At 46.3% G+C, this 25,405-nt stretch overlaps 1 protein-coding gene across 1 annotated transcript in view; it reads right to left on the minus strand.

Annotated features, from left to right (window-relative positions):
• The window catches only part of LOC115106916 (ras association domain-containing protein 5-like), a 61,910-nt gene that overhangs the window by 33,867 nt on the left and 2,638 nt on the right, over positions 1-25,405 (minus strand). Inside the window, exon 2 of the mRNA XM_029630127.2 lies at positions 11,791-11,915. Within this exon, the coding sequence (XP_029485987.1) occupies positions 11,791-11,915 (125 nt within the window). The remainder of the gene's footprint in view (positions 1-11,790; positions 11,916-25,405) is intronic.

Below are 25,405 nucleotides of genomic sequence, written 5' to 3' on the forward strand. Positions count from 1 at the left end.
ACTGGTGTGTGTTGACTTTCTCTCCTACTGGCGCTGATCATAGCGAGTCAATAAAGTTATTTGAATGGAATTTAATCATTTCAGCAGCAGCTTCCCATGCTGCTGTTACGACAACCACCCCATGCAGTGTCAGATAACCTGTTGTATAAGTATCAATAAACACATTGAAAACACATTTGGTGTTTGACTGTGGGGAGGCTAGCTGTCTCCTGGGTTTATTTGGTTATACATGTGTAATATGGCTTAATTCATGTTTTAACTCTGTGGTGGTGTTTGACTGTGGGGAGGCTAGCTGTCTCCTGGGTTTATTTGGTTATAAATGTGTAATATGGCTAAATTCATGTTTTAACTCTGTGGTGGTGTTTGACTGTGGGGAGGCTAGCTGTCTCCTGGGTTTATTTGGTTATAAATGTGTAATATGGCTTAATTCATGTTTTAACTCTGTGGTGGTGTTTGACTGTGGGGAGGCTAGCTGTCTCTTGGGTTTATTTGGTTATAAATGTGTAATATGGCTAAATTCATGTTTTAACTCTGTGGTGGTGTTTGACTGTGGGGAGGCTAGCTGTCTCCTGGGTTTATTTGGTTATAAATGTGTAATATGGCTTAATTCATGTTTTAACTCTGTGGTGGTGTTTGACTGTGGGAGGCTAGCTGTCTCTTGGGTTTATTTGGTTATAAATGTGTAATATGGCTAAATTAATGTTTTAACTCTGTGGTGGTGTTTGACTGTGGGGAGGCTAGCTGTCTCCTGGGTTTATTTGGTTATAAATGTGTAATATGGCTTAATTCATGTTTTAACTCTGTGGTGGTGTTTGACTGTGGGGAGGCTAGCTGTCTCCTGGGTTTATTTGGTTATAAATGTGTAATATGGCTTAATTCATGTTTTAACTCTGTGGTGGTGTTTGTAGCGTCTGATAAAGTTGTCTTGCATCAGCCAACAAATGGAACCCATTTATGCAATTCTCAAAGAGCAGAGCTACAATGCTTTAACAACCACAATGAAAAGCGCATGCAGTTCATTTCTAAAAGGATTTTAGTTGCCTGAGGCTTTTTTCTGAGTACATTTCTACATGACTCCTCCTGCGTGGCTTGTTCTTTTACACACTAATATCATACAACTAACTAGCCCACCCAGTCACTGGAAAGGCTGTTACAACTTCAGCTACTGGGTCAAATGTATGTAACACATGTAGTGAATAAGGCGTACAACCCTTATCCTGACCACACCCAACACATACTGTAGCTTCTTGGGGGTTTCTGGGAGGGACAGGCCTAATTTAAACCCAGAGTGCAGAGGCAACCTACAAGTAACCTAGGAGCACAGGAACAGCCAAACCCTCTAACCACACCACAGCCTGGCCAGGGAAGATTCATACAGCTGGCCTCTCTACTGTCCAGTCTCAGAGCCAACTGCTCACCTGTATGTTAAGGAGAAACTATAGTGTCCACTAGAACCCTGTCTAACCAACAGCTTCTGGTCAGGTGGAGTGATGGGCACTAGTTGCGGCATCCTTGGCCTGTATTTCTGTAGTACTGTACTGACTTAGGAAGGAACAGATCGGCTCCTGTAGGTGACTGGAAGTGTGTGAAAACAGCACAGAGAATGTCTCAGACACATGGAAACTCATTCTCAGCTCCATCCCCCTCACTCTCCCTTCCCTGGTTTAAAACAATGGACACTCGGCATGAACTCCACCCCCCTTCCTGGTCTCCACACAGAGAGAGAGAGCGGTCACTGGGCCTGTAGTCTCTCTGCCTGAGAGCCACAGCCCTTGGCAGACATTACCCACATTCCTCTGCAGGCAAGGGCTTAAGGTTCTCAGCACTGCTTGTTTACATGCTGCAGGTCTAGTTAGTTATAGGTGATAGGGGTAAGAAGAGGTGTGGGTGAAGAGGGGGTGAGGTGGTGAGATGAAAGGGGTAAGGGCGCAATGAGGTGAATGGGTGAGGTCGGGGAGGCGTAAGGAATGTCCCATAAATGACTCCATAAATGAGAATTCCACCACAAAGTCTGGTATGTGGAGAGAGAGTTGTGAGAAAACAGACACTCTCTACTTCAGGTTTACCTGCCTACTCTCTACAAAGGTGTATGTTTAAGGAGGATTTTCAAGTGAGTGTGGGAGTCTGAGTTCCCCTACCTTTATCATCTAGAATGATGTCATTGTTGTAATAACTCACCCTCTTTTATTAATCAGGAAGTACAACAAATATTCCTGTGAGTAATGACATCAAATGTGCTTGAGATGAAACAAAGATGGGGAATGCTCACTTATAAGAGTGATGGATAGCTACTTTCAGTATACTGTCTACAGTGCATTCAGAAAGCATTCAGACCCCTTCCCTTTTTCACATTACTACCTTAATCTAAAATGGATTAAATAAATAAAAATCCTCATCAATCTACAAACAATACCCCATAATGACAAAGCGAAAACAGTTTATTTTTTACTTTTGCAAATGTATAAAATAAACTGAAATATCTTATTTACAAAAGTATTCAGACCCTTTGTTATGAGACCCGAAATTGAGCTCAGGTGCATCCTGTTTCCACTGATCATCCTTGAGATGTTTCTACAACTTGATTGGTCCACCTGTGGTAAATTCTATTGATTGGACATGATTTAGAAAGGCATGCACCTGTCTATATAAGGTCCCACAGTTGACAGTGCATGTCAGAGCAAAAACCAGGAGAGGGGGTGACCTCGACAATGTATTGTTAAAACGAGAGGCTGCCTGGATCATTCATTTAAAGACCCTTGCTCCCTTCGGTCTCAACGTAGACTTTGATCTGAAGTCATTCTTGTGATTATTGTGATCTTGCTATTCATTGTAAATATTTGTTTGCCTATGTAGCCAAATTGTATCTATGATCGCATGCTATTCATTTATGTTTTTTGTATGTTCTTTTTATATCTGAGAATTAACCAATGATATCAGGTCACACCCGACCATGATTACAGACACCTGCGTGTGTCCTTTGACACTATATAAACTAGTGACTCACAGTGTTTGTCATTATACCCTGATGAAGACAGCTTGTCTGTGGAAACGTTGCCTATAAGGTTATTCAATTATTGCATCGGAGCTCCTAGAGTGTCTCCTTTTCTTTTTCCAGAGCAAAAACCAAGCCATGAGGTGGAAGGAATTGTCTGTAGAGCCCTGAGACAGGATTGTGTCGAGGCACAGATCTGGGGAAGGGTACCAAATAAATTCTGCAGCATTGAATGTCCCCAAGAACACAGTGGCCTCCATGATTCTTAAATGGAAGAAGTATGGAACCACCAAGACTCTTCCTAGAGCTGGCCGCCTGGCCAAACTGAGCAATCGAGGGAGAAGGGCCTTGGTCAGGGAGGTGACCAAGAACCTGATTGGAGCTCTGTCAGAGCACCTAAAGGCCTCTCACACCATGAGAAACAAGGTTTTCTGGTCTGATGAAACCAAGATTGAACTCTTTGGCCTGAATGCCAAGCACCACGCCTGGAGGAAACCTGGCACCATCCCTACGGTGAAGCATGGTGGTGGCAGCATCGTGCATTGGGGATGTTTTTCAGTGGCAGGGGCTGGGAGACTAGTCGGGATTGAGGGAAAGATGAACAGAACAAAGTACAGAGAGATCATTGATGAAAACCTGGTTCACATTCCAAGGTTCACATTCCAACAGGACAACGACCCTAAGCACACAGCCAAGACAATGCAGGAATGGCTTCGGGACAAGTCTCTGAATGTCCAGTCAGAGCCCGGACTTGAACCCGATCGAACATCTCTGGAAAGACCTGAAAATAGCTGTGCAGCAATGCTCCACATCCAACCTGACAGAGCTTGAGAGGATATGCAGAGAAGAACGGGAGAAACTACCCAAATACAGGTGTGCCAAGCTTGTAGCGTCATACCCAAGAAGACTCGAGAATGTAATCGCTGCCAAAGTTGCTTCAACAAAGTACTGAGTAAAGGGTCTGAATACTAATGTAAATGTGATATTTCAGTTGTTTAGTTTTAATAAATGTGCAAACATTTCTAAAAGACTGTTTTTGCTCTGTTGTTGTGGGTTATTGTGTGTAGATTGTTCAGGTAAAAAAAAAAAAGTTTTTTAGAATAAGGCTGTAACGTAACAAAATGTGGAAAAAGTCAAGGGGTCTGAATTCTTTCTGAATGCACTGTATATGGATTACATCCTGGCCCCTTCTCTGTGGATCAACTTTAAACCCCTGTGGCCATATATGAGGTTAGATTACACCACAATAGTAGTGGATACCTGTCCCTACCCACTTGACTGAGCCAAGTAAAGCCTGAGTGACTCAGCTTTGACTCCTCCTGTGTTTCTCCTGAGGCACTGAGTGTACTGGAGTGAGTGTGTGTGAGTGTGCATGTTGTAATAGATCTGCTGCCTCTCTTCCTCTGAGGCACAGTAAGTCACACAACTCTGACAGCCAAGACGCTCCACTCACTCATGAGCAAACACCATAGGAATGCTTGGATACGGATACTATGCTTCTGTAATATAACCCAACCTTTGCTACGGTAGTTACCCAATTTTCACTACATCAACAAAAAAGTTCTGAGTTACGTGCAGGCTACTGTATCTCACCGGAGAGATCAAAGGGACTATTCTACTGGGTAACACCTTTACTCTTTGGGGAGTTGAGCTGCCGCCCATCATTCTGCACTCTTTGTTGCCAAAACAGAGCCAGGTCAACACTATTCACTTCACACACTCTCTCTGGTTCTCTCAAATCAAGTTGAATCTCAAGTCTTTCAACGTTTATTTTGAACATGTTTCTATACCCCTGTCACCTGAACCTTTATCAGTGATGAATGTGTGCCATTTACAGTGGAAGCTTATCGGAGTGGAGCAGAGGTGGAGGCCGAGATGATGTGGGTAGATACAGTGGGCAGAGTTCAAGACAGCATCGTGAACGTAAACACACACACACACACACCCAATTCATACCACACCATAGGCTACCCTACGATCAGCCCATAGGCACAGATCTAAGTTCAGCTCCCTCACCCTAAATGAGGAAACACAAAACATAGCCTGAATAAATGTATAGGGGCAACTTTATCCGACTCATAACCGCAGACAACACAGGAACAGCTGCTGCTCACAGGTATAATAGTATAGGCAGGTCAGGACTCGCTTAAAGAGTGACAATAGACCTGCTCTCTCCCCACCCTATGTCCCATATAGAGTAACTAACTGTGGCTCCTTTGTCTGGCCCTTAGATGGACACAGGGCGTAGAATCATCAGGGCCCCACTCTGTCCGTACATTAAGTGGGAAGCGCACACACTACCTATAGACAATGAGGGGGAAGCACAAACACTACCTACAGACACTGAGGGGGAAGCACAAACACTACCTACAGACAATGAGGGATAAGCACACACTACCTATAGACAATGAGGGGGAAGCACAAACACTACCTACAGACACTGAGGGGGAAGCACAAACACTACCTACAGACAATGAGGGATAAGCACACACTACCTATAGACAATGAGGGGGAAGCACAAACACTACCTACAGACACTGAGGGGGAAGCACAAACACTACCTACAGACAATGAGGGATAAGCACACACTACCTATAGACAATGAGGGGGAAGCACAACCACTACCTACAGACAATGAGGGGGAAGCACAAACACTACCTACAGACAATGAGGGATAAGCACAAACACTACCTATAGACAATGAGGGGGAAGCACAAACACTACCTATAGACAATGAGGGGGAAGCACAAGCACTACCTACAGACACTGAGGGGGAAGCGCACACACTACCTATAGACAATGAGGGGGAAGCACAACCACTACCTACAGACAATGAGGGGGAAGCACAAACACTACCTATAGACAATGAGGGGGAAGCACAAACACTACCTATAGACAATGAGGGATAAGCACAAACACTACCTACCTACAGACAATGAGACACTACCTACAGACAATGGGGGGAAGCACAAACACAAACACTACCTATAGACAATGAGGGGGAAGCACAAACACTACCTATAGACAATGAGGGGGAAGCACAAACACTACCTACAGACAATGAGGGATAAGCACAAACACTACCTACAGACAATGAGGGATAAGCACAAACACTACCTACAGACACTGAGGGGGAAGCACAAACACTACCTACAGACAATGAGGGATAAGCACAAACACTACCTACAGACAATGAGGGGGAAGCACAAACACTACCTACAGACAATGAGGGGGAAGCACAAACACTACCTACAGACACTGAGGGGGAAGCACAAACACTACCTACAGACAATGAGGGATAAGCACAAACACTACCTACAGACAATGAGGGATAAGCACAAACACTACCTACAGACAATGAGGGATAAGCACAAACACTACCTACAGACAATGAGGGATAAGCACAAACACTACCTACAGACAATGAGGGGGAAGCACAAACACTACCTACAGACAATGAGGGGGAAGCACAAACACTACCTACAGACAATGAGGGATAAGCACAAACACTACCTACAGACAATGAGGGATAAGCACAAACACTACCTACAGACAATGAGGGGGAAGCACAAACACTACCTACAGACAATGAGGGATAAGCACAAACATTACCTACAGACAATGAGGGGGAAGCACAAACACTACCTACAGACACTGGGGGCGAAGCACAAACACTACCTATAGACAATGAGGGATAAGCACAAACACTACCTATAGACAATGAGGGATAAGCACAAACACTACCTACAGACAATGAGGGGGAAGCACAAACACTACCTACAGACAATGAGGGGGAAGCACAAACACTACCTACAGACAATGAGGGGGAAGCACAAACACTACCTACAGACAATGAGGGGGAAGCACAAACACTACCTACAGACAATGAGGGGGAAGCACAAACACTACCTACAGACACTGGGGGCGAAGCACAAACACTACCTATAGACAATGAGGGATAAGCACAAACACTACCTATAGACAATGAGGGATAAGCACAAACACTACCTATAGACAATGAGGGGGAAGCACAAACACTACCTACAGACAATGAGGGGGAAGCACAAACACTACCTACAGACAATGAGGGATAAGCACAAACACTACCTACAGACAATGAGGGGGAAGCACAAACACTACCTACAGACAATGAGGGGGAAGCACAAACACTACCTACAGACAATGAGGGATAAGCACAAACACTACCTACAGACAATGAGGGGGAAGCGCACACATTACCTACAGACAATGAGGGGGAAGCACCAACACTACCCTCAGACAATGAGGGGGAAGCACAAACACTACCTACAGACAGTGAGGGGGAAGCACAGCGACGCTACAGTTAAAACACACAGCCACTACAGGCAACATAAAACATCAGGTGAGATTATCCCCTCATACAACTTGGATTAGACGCAGGCCCTGATTAGCTGTTGGCTCTGTCAACAACATGGCTCTCTCTCCTCCCTCAGGTAACAACACAGTGACTCACTGATTTCACTACAGACCGGCAGGAAAGAGGGGAGACGATGGGAAACAGGGGAAAGGAGGTGCAGATGAGAAACAATAATGAATCATGTATTTACAGGCTGACCTGGAAGTCATCGGGCTGTGATGTTGATGGGATTTTGATGGGACTGTGATTGTGGCACAGATGCCCCTCTGTTTTGTGGTTCGACATAAGGTTTTATTTGATTGACATGGCTTCTTAGGGCTGTGAATGATAGGGGATCTACGCTGGAACCGTAAGGGACTGGGAAGACCACTGAACATTGACTAGTAGCGATAGCCATTCTAGCTAAGTAGAGTTCACTGGATCGAGGGAATGTTCTGGGACTCTACAGACAGTCGTGTCCTCTATGTCTGCTGATAGTGTCACGACTCCCACCGAAGGTGGCTCCCCTGCCTGTTCGGGCGGCGCTCAGTGGTCGTCGTCGGTCTCCTAAATGCCACCGATCCCCTTTTCCTTTTCTGTTTGTTATGTCTTATTGGTTGCACCTGTTTCTTGTTTGAGTTTTGATTCAGGACTATTTAAGCCTGTTAGGCCCGCCTGCTTTTGTGCGGGCTTGTTTTCTGTTGTTGCAGGGAACACACCATGTCTGTTTGTGCCCAGTTTTGGGTTGGACACTTTTGATTATCGCCTGTTGTTTTGGGCGTTTATTTTGGTTACCGCAATAAAGTTTGGGTTTCCCCCATTATCCTCTGCTCTCTGAGCTTGACTCCGCCCGCCCCACCACTCCTGACTGTGTGACAGATGGGAAACGCTGTCTGTCAGAGGTAGCTGGGGTATGGGGAAAGCCTGGGGATTTCTAGTGGTTTTAAGTTGTTATCGTACATCTTTATCTGCCCAGTTTGACATAGAGAGGGAACATTAAGACAGCCGGAACACCTTGTCTGTAAAACAGTAACACGCTGAACCAATCTGGGCTGAACTCTGACCCCGCTCTCTCACAACAACCATGTAACAATAAAATCCTGACTTTCCGACATCAACATCTAGAGTAAATCAAGACCGGGTGTGACCTGGTTACCCAAACTGGTTAACTGTGTTTCACAACATCCCTGCAGTTGAGGTTAGGTTACTAATCATATAGAACAGAGCTGTTACGCAATATATGATTTAGTGGATTTTGTTCCATGTTCTGGGTTGGAGAACGGTTTTGGAGAACCAGGCACTCTACTGAGAGGTTGGGTTCTGTTGCCAGAGGAGTGTGGGCCGTTCTATCTTAGAACTAGAGCCGTGCGAGTGTGGCAGAGCAGACTGTTAGTGATTAACGTAGCGAAAGTGAAAAACAGAGTCGTAACAGAGTTCAGGGTTATTTCCACTCAACATAATATTATATAACATTTGGGGTCACTAAGGAAACGGTTGGCAATTTCTGTTGGCTGCACAGTGTGCTGTTGAGGAATCTTCATTCAGCATGAGGTCTAAAGCTTTGTTCGATCTATGTAGAGCTTTTCCTGCCGTCTTGTATATACTCACAGTATCCTTTCCCTTTGGCCCATAGCTTAGTAATCAGTAGGTCTTCAGATCAGAGTTGATGTTTTTAAGAGGAGTGATAAGATAAGGAAACCCTGCTAAGAAAAGGAAGAAAAACTGACAAAAGCAGGTAAGACAGCACACCTATGGCATGACGCACGCAACCCTATAGGACGTACTACATTACCCCGCGCACGATGAGGAGAGGAGGGAAGGGAATGAGGGAGACTCCCTTTAGTCTGAGATCTCAGAGAGGTGTAGAGTCCCTGGTCATTCCCCTACAGATAAAGAGGTCTGTGAAGGTTTGTGAAGAATGCACAATATTAACAGAGGTGACATCACAAAGGTCAAACGTTAAAGATCAATAACTTATGCAGGTGTTCCTAATCTAACATTTGGGGTTAACGAGCAGCGATGAAGCCCAGAGGGAATACATCAACATTCTTGTCCTCCTAACGACTGTTTTCCCCCAGGTCCCTGTGTTTGACTTTCCCATCGTTCAGGAACAGGAAGTGGCCCTATTATTTACTGCCTGTCTGGCTAGATAGCCTATCAGAAGGCATAGCTCAGCCTATAAGAGTGCAGTAATGGACATGGGCATATGGAGTGCAGAGGTCACTCCCAGCACTGTGCGTGGTCAGTCTCTCAGAAAGCACATCCCCTCAGTCAGAACAACTTTCTCTACAGCTCAACATACTACACATGAACTAACTACATCACACATTAACTAATTACACATGAACTAACTCAGTACAAATTATCTACCCAGCTGTCTTCGTGCATCATTTTTTGTGAGTTCATGTTTGAGTTCGTGAGATCTTGCTGTGTATCGAACTTCAGTTAGCTCTGACAGAGATGTAGACTGCATGTGAATCATGTCTCTATGGTGAAAAGTGTACAGTGACACTGACCTGCCATTTCCAAGAATTGTGTTTCAGGCCCAGTAACAGAGTTAGCCCATGACAGGGCAAGTGCTCTGGGTCAGACTGATGTCAATCTATGTATTACTCTGTTATAGTCAACTCATTGACAAACTCCAGACCGGAACAACCACTGCTTAATGCAATCACTGATCTATTCGATCAGCCAATCACTTTCCGCTCCTGCACGTCATGACTGAGTGCTGTCCCAGATCTTGTCTCACTCAGAGGGTGTGTTACAGAGTGTGTAGGATTCCACCACGTTGAATTGACCCCTAGTTATAAATGTCAACATGTGTTGGCTGGCAGCCATATTGAGTCAGTGTCATTCCTTCACTCCTGTGAACTTCATCAGCTAACCAGCTGTCTGTGATTCATCTGCTAGTGGAGGGAGGGAGGGAGGGAGGGACAGCCAGCCACTAGGTGTTAATCATCATAGTTACTGAGTAATATTGTAGAGGCCCTCTCTATTCCTAGTTTATTGCAGACTCTTCTAAACTGGGATAAGGAGCTCATTGTCTTCCTGTGTCTGTGTCCTCTGGGTATAACAGAGGCTGAGAAGATCCATCTATCCACTCTCTGATTCCATTTCCTTCACCGAGACAGATAGTAAATAAACTGTCTCATGGCTTCATATCATTATCCGAGTCCATTCCAGGAGAGTTTCAACCACAGAGCAGAGACAGAGCGTTGGACAGAGATAGAGCTACAATCTGCCGGGAGGTTCAGAGTGCTTTATATAAGGATAGTAAAGGATCATCTGAACATATGAGTCTAGTTCTGGTTCTGGGCAGTCACATGGGGGAGTTTGGTCAAAACCCAACAATATCTCCCGCTGTCTGACCCAGCCGCACACACACACACAGAGACACACACGCACAGAGACATACACACAGATACACACTCAGCCACAGATTAACACAGAAACAGAAACACGACACTGTGAAACAACAACATGACAGAGATCTGCATGTCTCAGCAGCACTGTTCAGCACTGGTCCCAGGTTTCTGCTGAGCTAACATCTCAACACTAAACTGTTTCACTGCAGTATTGAAGCCAGACTGTTTTGACAGAGTGGAAGATCCCTGACAATTGCATTATTTAAATAAATAAAACATGTACATGCTAAATATGATCCACAGAGGTGTGTAATGCCCTCACTCATTCCATCCATCCATACCATCACAACGCAAGAGTAGTATTTGTGTGTGTGTGTGTGTGCATGCCTGTGTTCGTGAAGTTGACCAAGGCTCAGGGATTTAGGGACAGGGCCTCCACACACACACCTTTCGATTCCCCTGGGACCACAGAAGACAGAAATGTGTGTGAGGCCACCCAACACGACCACTCGTTATATGTGGCAGCCGGCTCATGTTGCTGTTGGGCGAGCTACAGGGCCAGGTTGTTTTGAATGCACACACACAAACAATGACTCCAGGGCTATTATATGGACAATGACATGGACTGCTGGTTTCAAAGCATTGGCACCACCTAGTTAATCCCAAACACACACCCTTCTGTATGATATGAGTAGAAACACATCCCCCAAACACTCACTCACTCCCCCTAAGAGATCTATGGACAAGAGATACAGTATAGACACAGAGAGAGCGTCATGTGGTGGTACTTTAGTGAACTACGTCTCAGTCCCTCACTGTAATCACGGGCAGGGTGAATACTCATTCCATGCACTCCAACGCCCCCTTGTGGTGAAATGCACTAAATACAGTGCTAATGTGACCATCACAGAATACAATATCAGCACATCTCAAGGAACAAAGTGTTGACCCTTTAATTAGACCACACACACACACACACACACACACACACACACACACACACACACACACACACACACACACACACACAGGGAGTGAGAGAGGAGGCGGGTACTCACAGTGGGCTGTGTCTCGTCGTTGAGGTGGTCCTGGCTGAGGGGGGTGTCAACGGTCCCAGGACCACCGGGGTGACAGTCCAACGACACTCGTTCTCGACACTCTGGGTGACAAGTATACTTACACCCTGAAGTAGGAAGAGAGGAGCTTGTTAAACAATTGCAAAGACCTGACCTTGCAGACTCATAGAGTCTGTATTCTCTCTCGACGCGTGTCAACAGAGAGGTCCAACGCTGCTGCCGACAGTGTTTAACGCGGCACCAAATACCCTCATTTCATACTCCTAGTTATTCTTACACCTCTTGAAGACTCTTGCCACTTCCTTGCCAGGAGGATTTAAAGTATTGTATCTGTGTTGACTCAATAGCAGCGTGATCAAAGGCAGAGACCCGTGGATTCACCCAGGTCACAGGTACTATGTTAAATACGCAGCCAACCCCTAACGAGTCTCATCCACAACCAAATAACTAACGTATAACCCAGCCGCTACCATCTTTAGTCTAGAACGCAACCCCAAATGGCTACGCAAATATTCCCTGGTATCCCAGGCTCGGGTCTCCAGCAACAGCAATAACCAGGTGAGGCTGTGTTGTGTCTGGAGAGAGGACAGGAAGGAAATGAGGTTGTCCACAGTATGCAAACACTTCATACCGACCCCATTCACAGTCACCATTCAACTGTCAGCTCAGTCAACTATTCGCAGTCACCATTCAACTATCAACATTCAGCTCAAGTCAAGTGAAACAAGGCTACTATTCTAACTATTCCAAGTGCAACCAAAATGTAAACACGATACAATGCATTGGAATGGCGAAGAGCAAGAGGAGCATGTTTCCGCTGACAGTCAATCGGATCGGTCTGACAGGCCGGGGAAAAGTCTAGTGACACAGAAACTTCCTGCCGTGCACACTGCAACAATAAAGGTTGAAGGAATCTCTAATATGTGCTCTCTTTCTTCCTCTTTCTCCTCTCGTTCTCTGCGCCGGGCCTGGCCAGCATCCAGCGGCCCACGTAGAAATAACTCGGGGTGGAGGAGAGACAGGGAGAGACGGCCAACAACACAGAATACATCGCACATCACTGTGACAGTCCCTCTGCAGTGTACAGAACATCCAGCAAGCCCTCGCTGTTAGCACCTGGTGTACAGGAACAGCGTGGTGTGTGTGTGTGTTCGTGTGTGTCTCCTCACTTACCCGAGGTCCTCCGCTTCACCTGCCGGCTGAGCTTCACCGACAGTTTACAGATGGCTGCTCCCATCCCCAACCAGCACACCATCTCCCTCCTGCCTCGCACACTCTTCTCTCTGAAGCTCTCCCTCACTGCTCTGTCTGATAACCAATACTCCTTGACCACGTCCTACACTGTACCCCCACTGGCCAGTAGCAACAGGCCCAGCTTCGACGCACTCACTCTCTTACACACAGGCACAACAAGCATCAGGAACAATAGCCTGTGTTGACTGGGATACCCCTACCTCCCTCGCCAGCCCAGACCTACACAGAGACTCATTTGCCTAGCAGCTACCACTCTCTCGCTCTTTCTCTCTCTCTCACAAACACTCACTCATTCTCTGTCTCCCACTCTCTCTGTATGGTAGTGCTGAGTGGGTGATTTGTCTGTCAAATGGAGGCTCAGTGGGTCACAGTGATGGACACACAGACAGTAGGAGAGAAGAGCGGGGGAGAGGTGGAGGGAGAGAGAGAGAGAGTGTGTAAGTCTGAGCGTGCGTGCGTGAGAGAGTGTGTGGGCCAGGGATGCCCCTCTCTGAGCTCACTCAGCAGCACACAAAGAGGGTGGTCAGCTCGTCTGCTAGGCTTCCTGCCCTAACGCTCTCTAACCCTCTGTAACTTAGAGTGAATTTTTTCTCACCCCAGTGAGGAGAAATAAATATGCTTCCATGTGTTACACAACCGCAAAATACAGACATCTGATGATGATGATTTTTATTGTCTGTCTGATGAGTCAAGCACTTTCCCCCCCCGGGAGTCTCCTGGGCCTGTGGGGAGTGCTGCCTGCGTGTGTGTGTGTGTGCATGCGCGTGTGTGTAGTATAGCTGTGCTGATGCTTTGATAATAGCACTTCCTGTAATCAGCCAGACAAAACCAATTGATCAGACTTAATCAGTGGAGCTGGGAGGAGAACAGAGCGCAACTCAGCATCTTTCCTCGCTCACTCACTCACTCATTTCATTCACTCACTCACTCCCTCACAGAACAACAACATACTCCACAAACAGATGCATACCAACACCACTCGCCCCTGAGCCTAGCCAGTGTCAGCTGTGTGTAGTATATAGAGCTGGCTGTCTAACCATGTCTCTGTGTGTAGTATATAGAACTGGCTGCTAACCATGTCTCTGTGTGTAGTATATAGAGCTGGCTGTCTAACCATGTCTCTGTGTGTAGTATATAGAGCTGGCTGTCTAAACCATGTCTCTGTGTGTAGTATATAGAGCTGGCTGTCTAACCATGTCTCTGTGTGTAGTATATAGAGCTGGCTGTCTAACCATGTCTCTGTGTGTAGTATATAGAGCTGGCTGCTAACCATGTCTTTGTGTGTAGTATATAGAGCTGGCTGCTAACCATATCTCTGTGTGTAGTATATAGAGCTGGCTGTCTAACCATGTCTCTGTGTGTAGTATATAGAGCTGGCTGCTAACCATGTCTTTGTGTGTAGTATATAGAGCTGGCTGTGTAACCATGTCTCTGTGTGTAGTATATAGAGCTGGCTGTCTAACCATGTCTCTGTGTGTAGTATATAGAGCTGGCTGTCTAACCATGTCTTTGTGTGTAGTATATAGAGCTGGCTGTGTAACCATGTCTCTGTGTGTAGTATATAGAGCTGGCTGTCTAACCATGTCTCTGTGTGTAGTATATAGAGCTGGCTGTCTAACCATGTCTTTGTGTGTAGTATATAGAGCTGGCTGTCTAACCATGTCTTTGTGTGTAGTATATAGAGCTGGCTGTCTAACCATGTCTTTGTGTGTAGTATATAGAGCTGGCTGTGTAACCATGTCTCTGTGTGTAGTATATAGAGCTGGCTGTCTAACCATGTCTCTGTGTGTAGTATATAGAGCTGGCTGTGTAACCATGTCTCTGTGTGTAGTATATAAAGCTGGCTGTCTAACCATGTCTCTGTGTGTAGTATATAAAACTGGCTGTCTAACCATGTCTCTGTGTGTAGTATATAGAGCTGGCTGTCTAACCATGTCTCTGTGTGTAGTATATAGAGCTGGCTGTGTAACCATGTCTCTGTGTGCTGGGAGGAGAGATGAGGAACCTGTGGCGACCTTCTCACTGACGTGCTAAGAGCCAATTCAGTCAAACTCTACCCCCCACCACCATTTGTCCTCAGTCAGGGATGACAGCAGCTGTTTCAGCCCGTGATTCAAGGGCTGTTTATCGGAGTAAAATACTTGGATCTCGCAGTACCACTCCCAACATGTAAAGACCATAGCCTTTTAACATAGGGTTTTCAGACTGTGTATAAACAGAGCAGAGCCAGGCCTTCACCCAGAGGACACTGTGTGGTTGCAGAAGACATAACAGTACTCAAAACTACACTTCTTGGAGACCCGCTGCGACCAGGTGCATGTTTGGGGATGGAGTGTTTGTGTGTGTGAGAGAGAAAGACAAAGAAAAGGAGAGCGAGAATGAAAAAAAAAGAGAGCGAGAATGAGAGCGAGAGAGAGAGAGTGAGTCATGTTTACTGTTGGTTTATTATCTATTTCACTTGCATTGGCAATGTAAACACATGTTTCCCATGCCAATAAAGACCCCACAGAGCCCCAAGACAGCAATACAATTAGACCCAACCAAATCATGAGAAAACAAAAAGATAATTACTTGACACATTGGAAAGAATTAACAAAAAAACAGAGCAAACTAGAATGTTATTTGGCCCTAAACAGAAAGTACACAGTGGCAGAATACCTGGCCACTGTGACTGACCACAAATTAAGGAAAGCTTTGACTATATACAGACTCAGTGAACAAAGTCTTGCTATTGAGAAAGGTCGCCGTAGGCAGACATGGCTCTAAAGAGAAGACAGGCTATATGCACACTGCCCATAAAATGAGGTGGAAACTGATCTGCAATTCCTAACCTCCTTCCAAACATATGACCATATTAGAGACACATATTGACCTCAGATTACAGACCTACAAAGAATTAGAAAATAAGTCAAATTTTTATAAACTCCCATATCTATTGGGTGGAATACCACAGTGTGCAATGAAATGAAATCAAATTGTATTAGTCACCGTGAAATGCTTACTTACGAACCCCTAACCAACAATGCAGTTTAAAAAAAGTATGGATAAGAAATAAAAGTAAAAAGTAATTCAAAAGCAGCAGTAAAATAACATTAGCAAGACTATATACAGGGGGGTACTGGTACAGAGTCAATGTGTGGGGCACCGGTTAGTTTAGGTAATATGTACATGTAGGTAGAGTTATTAAAGTTATACATAGATGACAACAGAGAGTGGCAGTGGTGTGGAGAGAGGGGGGAGGGCAATGCAAATAGTCTGGGTAGCAATTTGACTGGATGTTCAGGAGTCTTATGGCTTGGGGGTAGAAGCTGTTTAGAACCCTCTTGGACCTAGACTTGGCGCTCCGGTACCGCTTGCCGTGCGGAGGCAGAGAGAACAGTCTATGACTAGGGTGGCTGGAGTCTTTGACTATTTTTAGGGCCTTCCCGTGTGTCACGTTCTGACCTATGTCTATGTTCTTTTTTCTATGTTTTGGGATTTCTGTGTTTGGCCTGGTATGGTTCTCAATCAGAGGCAGCTGTCAATCGTTGTCCCTGATTGAGAACCATACTTAGGTAGCCTGGTTTCATTTTTTAGCCGTGGGTGATTGTTTCCTGTTGGATGTTTGTTTCACATTTCAGGACTGTTTCGGTTATCGATTGTATCAGTCACTTTGTTATTTTGTATTCTTTAGTGTTCAGTTTTAATAAACTAAAATGGACACTTACCACACTGCACATTGGTCCGATCTCTCCTACTCCTCCTCAGAAGAGGAAGAGGAAAGCCGTTACAGAATCACCCACCACCAAAGGACAGCAGCAGCAGCAGCGATCTCCAGACTCCTGGACACGGCACAGCCGGGAGAATATCGCCGCCCCAAGGCAGAGCTGGAGGCAGCGAAAGCCGAGAGGCGGTGGTATGAGGAAGCAGCATGGCAGCGCGGTTGGAAGCCCGAGAGGCAGCCCCAAAAAATGTGGCACACGGGGAGTGTGGCTAAGTCAGGTAGGAGACCTGAGCCAACTCCCCGTGCTTACCGTGGAGAGAGGTGGACCGGGCAGGCACCTGTTATGCCGTGAGGCGCACGGTGTCCCCGGTGCGCAGGCGTAGACCGGTGCGTTACATAGCAGCACCTCGTATCGGCCGAGCTAGAGTGGGCATCGAGCCAGGTGCCATGAAGCCGGCTCAGCGCATCTGGTCTCCAGTGCGTCTCCTCGGGCCGGGGTACATGGCACCAACCCTACGCATGGTGTCCCCGGTTCGCCAGCACAGCCCAGTGCGGTCTATTCCACCTCGCCGTACTGGCCTTGCTACACGGAGTATCCAGCCAGGTAGGGTTGTGCAGGCCCGGTGCTTGAGACCTCCAGTGCGCCTCCACGGTCCGGTCTATCCGGTGCCCACTCCACGCACCAGCCCTCCGGTGGCAGCCCCCCACACCAGGCTGTCTCCTCCCTACATGTGCTCCCGCCTGCTCAGCACTGCCAGAGTCTCCCTCCTGTCCAGCGTTGCCAGAGTCTCCCTCCTGTCCTGAGCTGCCAGAGCCGCCGGTCAGTCAGGAGCTGCCAGAGCCGCCGTTCAGTCAGGAGCTGCCAGAGCCGCCGTTCAGTCAGGAGCTGCCAGAGCCGCCGGTCAGTCAGGAGCTGCCAGAGCCGCCGGTCAGTCAGGAGCTGCCAGAGCCGGCCGTTAATCCGGCACTGCCGGAATCGCCCGTCACTCCGGCGCTGCCGGAATCGCCCGTCACTCCGGCGCTGCCGGAATCGCCCGTCACTCCGGCGCTGCCGGAATCGCCCTTCACTCCGGAGCTGCCGGAGTCTCCCGCTTGTCCGGTGCTGCCGGAATCTCCCTTCCATTCGGGACCCATTGCTAGGGTCCCCAGTCCGAGGTTGGCGGCGAGGGTCGCCGCGTTAAAGATGCCACGGAGGCATGTTAAAAGGCGGACAAAGACTATGGTGGAGTGGGATCCACGTCCCAAATGGACGTTCGGTCCTCTTGTGTTCGGTCCTCTTGTTCCTGTTGTCCACAATCATCTCCTTTGTCTTGATCTTGTTGAGGGAGAGGTTGTTGTCCTGGCATCACACGGCCAGGTCTCTGACCTCCTCCCTATAGGCTGTCACGTCATTGTCAGTGATCAGGCCTACCACTGTTGTGTCATCTGCAAACTTAATGATGGTGTTGGAGTCATGCTTGGCCATGCAGTCATGAGTGAACATGGAGTACAGGAGGGGATTAAGCACACACCCCTGAGGGGCCCCCGTTTTGAGGATCAGTGTGGCGGATGTTCTGTTACCACCTGGGGGCAGCCTGTCAGGAAGTCCAGGATCCAGTTGCAGAGAGAGGTGTTTAGTCCCAGGCTCCTTTGCTTTTTGATGATTTTTGAGGGCACTATGGTGTTGAACGCTGAGCTGTAGCCAATGAATAGTCTCACATAGGTGTTCCTTTTGTACAGGTGGGAAAGGGCAGTGTGGAGTGCAATAGAGATTGCATCATCTGTGGATCATTTGGGGCGGTATGCAAATTGGAGTGGGTTTAGGGTTTCTGGGATAATGGTGTTGATGTGAGGCATGACCAGCCTTTCAAAGCACTTCATGGCTACAGACGTGAGTGCTACAGGTTGGTCGTCATTTAGGCAGGTTACCTTAGTGTTCTTGGGCACAGGCACCATGGTGGTCTGCTTAAAACATGTTGGTACTACAGACTCGGACAGGGAGAGTTTGAAAATGTCAGTGAAGATGCTTGCCAGTTGGGCAGTGTATGCTCGCCCGACACTTCCTGGTAATACATCTCGCCCTGCGGCATTGTGAATGTTCCATCTAGCCCTGCCACATCCGACGAGCGTCAGAGCCGGTGTAGTACGATTCGATCTTAGTCCTGTATTGATGCTTTGCCTGTTTGATGGTTCATCGGAGGGCATAGCGGGATTTCTTATAAGCATCCAGGTTAGAGTCCCGCTCTTTGAAGGCGGCAGCTCTAGCCTTTAGCGCAGTTCGGATGTTGCCTGTAATCCATGGCTTCTGGTTGGGGTATGTACGTACGGTCATCTGTGGGGACGATGTCATCGATGCACTTATTGATGAAGCCAATATTCGATGTGGTGTACTTCTCAATGCCATCGGTGGAATCCCGGAACATATTCCAGTCTGTGCTATCAAAACAGTCCTGTAGCTTAGCATCTGCTTCATATGATCTAGTCACTGCTGCTTCCTGCTTACATTTTGTGCTTGAAATCAGGAATCAGGAGGATAGCATTATGGTCAGATTTGCCAAATGGAGGGCGAGGGAGAGCTTTGTACGCATCTCTGTGTGTGGAGTAAAGGTGGTCCAGAGTTTCTTCCCCCTCTGGTTGCACATTTAACATGCTGATAGAAATTTGGTAAAACGGATTTTAGTTTCCCTGCATTAAAGTCCCCGGCTACTAGCATCAAGCTTTGTGACCTGTTGCCACAAGAAAAGGGCAACCAGTGAAGAACAAACACCATTGTAAATACGACCCATATTTATGTTTATTTAATTTTCCCTTTTGTACTTTTTGTATATGTACTTTTTTTTGTATACGACATTTGACATGTCTCCATTATTTTGGAACTTGTGCGAGTGTAACATTTACTGGTCACTTTTTATTATTTATTTCACTTTTGTTTATCCATTTCACTTGTTTTGGCAATGTAAACATATATTTCCCATGCCAATAAAGCCCCTTGAATTGAATTGAATTGAATTGAGAGAGAGAGAGAGAGAGAGAGAGAGAGATCGTTTTCTAATCCTGTAATCAAAGCTGAGCGAAGCCTTATGTTTCAGTAGGTACAATAGCTTTATCTGGGCTATGGGCCGACGTGATCCATTTACTAAAGCAGTTGGTATGACACCAAGGCTGTGGATGCAGCAACACAATACCTGTCATAGGACAACACTGTTTAGTACTGGACTGTAATAGGAGTAGAATGGTCTGAGGCTGGAGAACTGTGGATGTGTGTGGCTTGTCCAGACAGGTGGTGTGTTGTATTTGTTCCTGCGTTGTCTTTAGACAATAGAAAATACATCTCCCTTTTGAAGCGGCATTGCGTCTTCTTAACTTCATTCTACATTCCACATTTGGAGACTTATATTCTAAAATCCATGTCTCTCATTCCTAACCGGCTCCACTCAGGCCCCCACTTACAACACGCTGCCCTAAAACACACAGCCAGGACAGCAGGTGGTCTCAGACCGTGCTGACTGTCAGTGGAAGAGACGGAAGGGTTGTCATTCCACTGTGGTAGTGTTGTTTTCCTCAGTAAACAGTAATCAGTTTCCCATTGAACCAGTTACGGGACTAAACCCATTCCCTCAGCACTTATGAGCCTTTTCACACATGGCTGCCAAACACCTAATTGAAATGCACACACACTTAATTACGGAACGCGCATATCTTTCCATCTCTCTTCCACTCTCCCTCTCTTTCGGTCTCTCTGCAGAGTCTGTCTGTCTGTCTGTTTGCCTGCCTTCCACACCAAGTGTTTGTGCTGAGTCTCGCATGTTTCATGGCAGGTCAGCGATGACATTGAGTGGTCTGTCTGTGGACACAACACTGCATCTGTGGCTGGTCTCTACAGAACATGAAGGACCTGAACTGTAGGGCCCTAAACAGTGTGTACAGTGCAGGAACAGTATGTACAGTGCATACACTTGTATTATCTCTCAGGTCATGGCCTCTTAGTGACACCAAACCCTCTGTCTGCCTTACCACCATAATCTGGGTTTGGCTAAACACAGGCCCACATACACACACTCACATATACAAATGTACATACACACACGCACACACACTCACTTACCAGAGTTCCTCCAAAGCAGGCTTAGTTCCAGGCGTCCCGAGCGGCGGATCACTTTGGGAACACGGAAGAAGAAACCAGATAATCTCCTCAGAGTCCTCCCAAATCCTTTAGCCATCCCCATTGCTCATTCAGTCACACACCCAGGTTCCAACTCATACACACTGGGCTCCATTTTGCAGAGAGCGCTGCACATATCCAACATAAGGTCGCCCCAGTCCTGCAAATCCCAGCTCTGGACTGTCTTTCACTCTGGCCCCTCTCTATACCCTCTTTCTCCCCCTCTCTCTCTATCCTGCCCCGTCTGGCTTTTCTGTGTCATGTCTGGCCTGGGCTAGTCCCTCCCCTTACTGTAGCCCCCCATTCACCCCCATGTGAGTGTGCATTACTATCCTCGTGGTTACCTGAAATCCCCACAAGGACAGTAAAACATAAAGTGTGTGTGGTCATTGTGATGGGTCATTAACCTGTCACATGGTCTTCTGGAGCCACACTGTCACTGCGCCTGCACAAACAGCAGCTGGGCGCTAGAGAAAACATATGCGCAGCAGGCAGGCAGGCAGGCAGGCAGGCAGGCAGACATGCGCAAGTACACACACACAGCCGTAGGTGGAGAATGAAAGCTGATCTTTTCATGGGGATTTACAACAAGTTATTTCTTCACCCAGGAGCAAAACAGGTCTTTAACATTCCCCTGTGGTGATTGAATGGTCATGTTAATCCACCTTCTCCTCCGTGTCTAATCTGACTCCACCAACTTCTCACCTCTCCGTGTAAAAGAATTTGGCACAGGCCCACAGGCCGAGCTGACCATTTGGGCCAAACGGTTCTGGCCAGCTAAGTGTGAATGACAGGGATAAACACCGCCCCAATAGAACCATGGATGATACAATGCTGTTCATTAACTACAGCTCAGCCTTCAACACCATAGTACCCTCCAAGCCCGGGGCCCTGAGTCTGAACCCCGCCCTGGGGTCCTGGACTTCCTGACCCCCCCCCCCCCAGCAGAGGGAGCACACTCCCATCCACATCTACGGAGCCACAGTGGAGAAGGTGGAAAGCTTCAAGTTCCTCGGCGTACACATCACTGCCAACCTGAAATGGTCCACCCACACAGACAGTTTGGTGAAGGCGCAATAGCGCTTCTTCAACCTCAGGAGGCTGAAGAAATTTGGCTTGGCTCCTAAAACCCTCACAGACATTTACAGGTGGGCCATTGAGTGCATCCTGTCAGTCTGTATCAACGTCTGTATCAACTGCACCGTCCACAACCGCAGGGCTCTCCAGAGGGCGGTGCGCTCTGCCCAACATATTAGCAGGGGCACAATGCCTGCTCTCTAGGACATCTACAGCACCAGGTGAGGCCAAGAAGATCGTCAAGGACACCCGAGCCACACTATCATCCAGAAGGCGAGGTCAGTAAAGGTGCATCAAAGCTGGGACCGAGAGACTGAAAAACAGCTTCTATCTCAAGGCTATCAGACTGTTAAATAGCCATCATTAGACGGCCTCCAACCAGTACCCTGCCCTGAACATAGTCACTGTCACTAGCCGGCTACCACCTAGTTACTCAACCCTGCACCCTTATAGGCCCTATGTATATAGACATGGGACACAAGTCACTTTAAAAATGTTTACATACTGTTTTACCCATTTCATATGTATATACACTGTATTCTAGTCAGGTCCATTCTACTCAACTATTGCTGTACATATACTATTGTATCCTACGTATTCCTCAGATTGAGTACATATTTTATTTGCGTACTGTCCATAATGTCTATACATCCCATCACATACATACAGTGCCTTCGGAAAGTATTCAGACCCCTTTACTTTTCCCACATTTTGTCACATTACAGCCTTATTCTAAGATGTATTAAATTGTTTGTTTCCTTCATCTACACACAATACCCAATAATGACAAAGCAAACAGGTTTTTAGAAATGTTGGATAATTTATCAAAAATGAAAAGAAAAATCACATTTACATACGTATTCAGACTCTTTACTCAGTACTTTGTTGAAGCACTTTTGGCAGCTATTACAGGATCAAGTCTTCTTGGGTATGACGCTACAAGCTTGGTACACCTGTATTTTGGGAGTTTCTCCCATTGTCCCACAGCCTGGTGGTGTGTTGGGTCATTGTCCTGTAGAAAAACAAATGATTGTCCCACTAAGCGCAGACCAGATGGGATGGCGTATTGCTGCAGAATGATGCTGTAGCCATGCTGGTTATGTGTGCCTTGAATTCTAAATAAATCAGATACAGTTTCACCAGCAAAGCACCTCACACTATCACACCTTCATGCTTCACGTGGGAACCACACAAGTGGAGATCATCCGTTCACCGTCTCACAAAGACACAGCTGTTGGAACCAAAAATCTCAAAATCAGACCAAAGGACAGATTTCCACCCATTTAAAGTCCATTGCTCATGTTTCTTGGCCCAAGCAAGTCTCTTCTTATTGGTGTCCTTTGGTAGTGGTTTCTTTGTAGTAATTTCTGTGTAGCAGTCTCCTCTGAACAGTTGATGTTGAGATGTGTTACTGTTACTTGAACTCTGTGAAGCATTTATTCGGGCTGCAATGTCTGAGGCTGGTATTCTAATGAACTTATCCTCTGTAGCAGATGTAACTCTGGGTCTTCCTTTCCTGTGGCAGTCCTCATGAGAGCCAGTTTCATCATAGTGCTTGATGGTTTATGCAACTGCACTTGAAGAAACTTTCCAAGTTCTTGAAATTTTCGCATTGACTGACCTTCATGTCTTAAAGTAAAGATGGACTGTCGTTTCTCTTTGCTTATTTGAGATGTTCTTGCCATAATATGGACTTGGTCTATCTTCTGTATACCACCCCTACCTTGTCACAACACAACTGATTGGCTCAAACGGATTAAGAAGGAAAGACAATCCACAAATTAACTTTTAACAAGGCACACCAGTTAATTGAAATGCATTCCAGGTGACTACCTTACGAAGCTGGTTGAGAGAATGCCAAAAGTATACAAAGCTGTCAACACAGAGTGTGGCTACTTTGAAGAATCTCAAATATATTTAGATTTGTTTAAAACTTTTATGGGTTACTACATGACTCCATATGTGTTATTTCATAGTTTTTATGTCTTCACTATTATTCTACAATGTAGAACATAATAAAGAAAACCCTTGAATGAGTAGGTGTGTCCAAACTGGTACTGTACACACACACATACATACATACATACATACATACATACATACATACATACATACATACATACATACATACATACATATATATACACACACAGTGCATTCAGAAAGTATTCAGACCCCTTCCCTTACCGTGGGGATGTTTCATCGTGCTGTGGGGATATTTTTCAGCGGCAGGGACTGGGAGTCAGGGTCGAGGGAAATATTTATGGAGCAAAGTACAGAGAAATCTACTGCAGAGTGCTCAGGACCTCCGACTGGGGCGAAGGTTCACCTTCCAACAGGACAAAGACCCTATGCACACAGCCAAGGCAATGCAGAAGTGGCTTCGGGACAAGTCTCTGAAAGTCATTGAGTGGCCCAGCCAGAGCCCGGACTTGAACCCGATCGAACATCTCTGGAGAGACCTGAAAATATGTGCAGTGACGCTCCCCATCCAACCTGACAGAGTTTGAGAGGATCAGCAGACGAGAATGAGAGAAACTCCCCAAATACAGGTGTGAAGCTTGTAGCGTCATACCCAGGAAGACTTGAGGCTGTAATCGCTGCCAAAGATGCTTCAACAAAGTACTGAGTAATGGGTCTGAATACTTACGGAAATGTAATATTTCCATATTTTTTAATCAATATTCAAAAAAATCTAAAACCTGTTTTATCTTTGTCATTATGGGTTATTGTGATTAGATTGATGAGGGAAAAAAATGATTTAATACATTTTAGAATAAGGCATTACAAAATGTGGGAAAAAGTCAAGGCGTCTGAATACTGTCTGAATGCACTGTGTATATATATATATATACACACACACACACACACACACACGTAGGACATTGCTCGTCCTAAAATGTTTATTTCTTCAATCCATTCTTTTACCTTTAGATTTCTGTGTATTGTTAGATATTACTGCACTGTTGGAGCTAGGAAGTCAAGCATTTCGCTACACCCGCAATAACATCTGCTAAATATGTGTAACATGACCAATAAAATTGCATTTGATCTTATGTGATAATTGAATAGCTCCTCCCCCCTGACACAGAACCCCACAGGGAGGGAGTCAACTAAGTGCGAGAGCAGAAAACTTCACAACACCATTAAACATTCACTAAGTGGTCAGAACATACTGCTGGTTATTTTTCCCTCCCACACCGGATAACCTGCTGCAACTGCTGCAACCTGAGTCCAGTCTCACTGTGGGGCTGAGGTGGACACAGTAGACAGCTGTGAAAGTCACCTTTTGTCCTTACAGCCCGATGTCACATTTGGGTTAACAGAAGGAATTCAGCTAGTTAGCCTAGGATAAAAGACTTCTAGAGCTGCTACATGGGGCAGGGGACAGCAACGCAGAACCTGTGAGGGTTAGAGTTCTA

This window comes from Oncorhynchus nerka, linkage group LG23, assembly GCF_034236695.1.
Source record: "Oncorhynchus nerka isolate Pitt River linkage group LG23, Oner_Uvic_2.0, whole genome shotgun sequence".
In the NCBI taxonomy this organism is placed as follows: Eukaryota; Metazoa; Chordata; class Actinopteri; order Salmoniformes; family Salmonidae; genus Oncorhynchus; species Oncorhynchus nerka.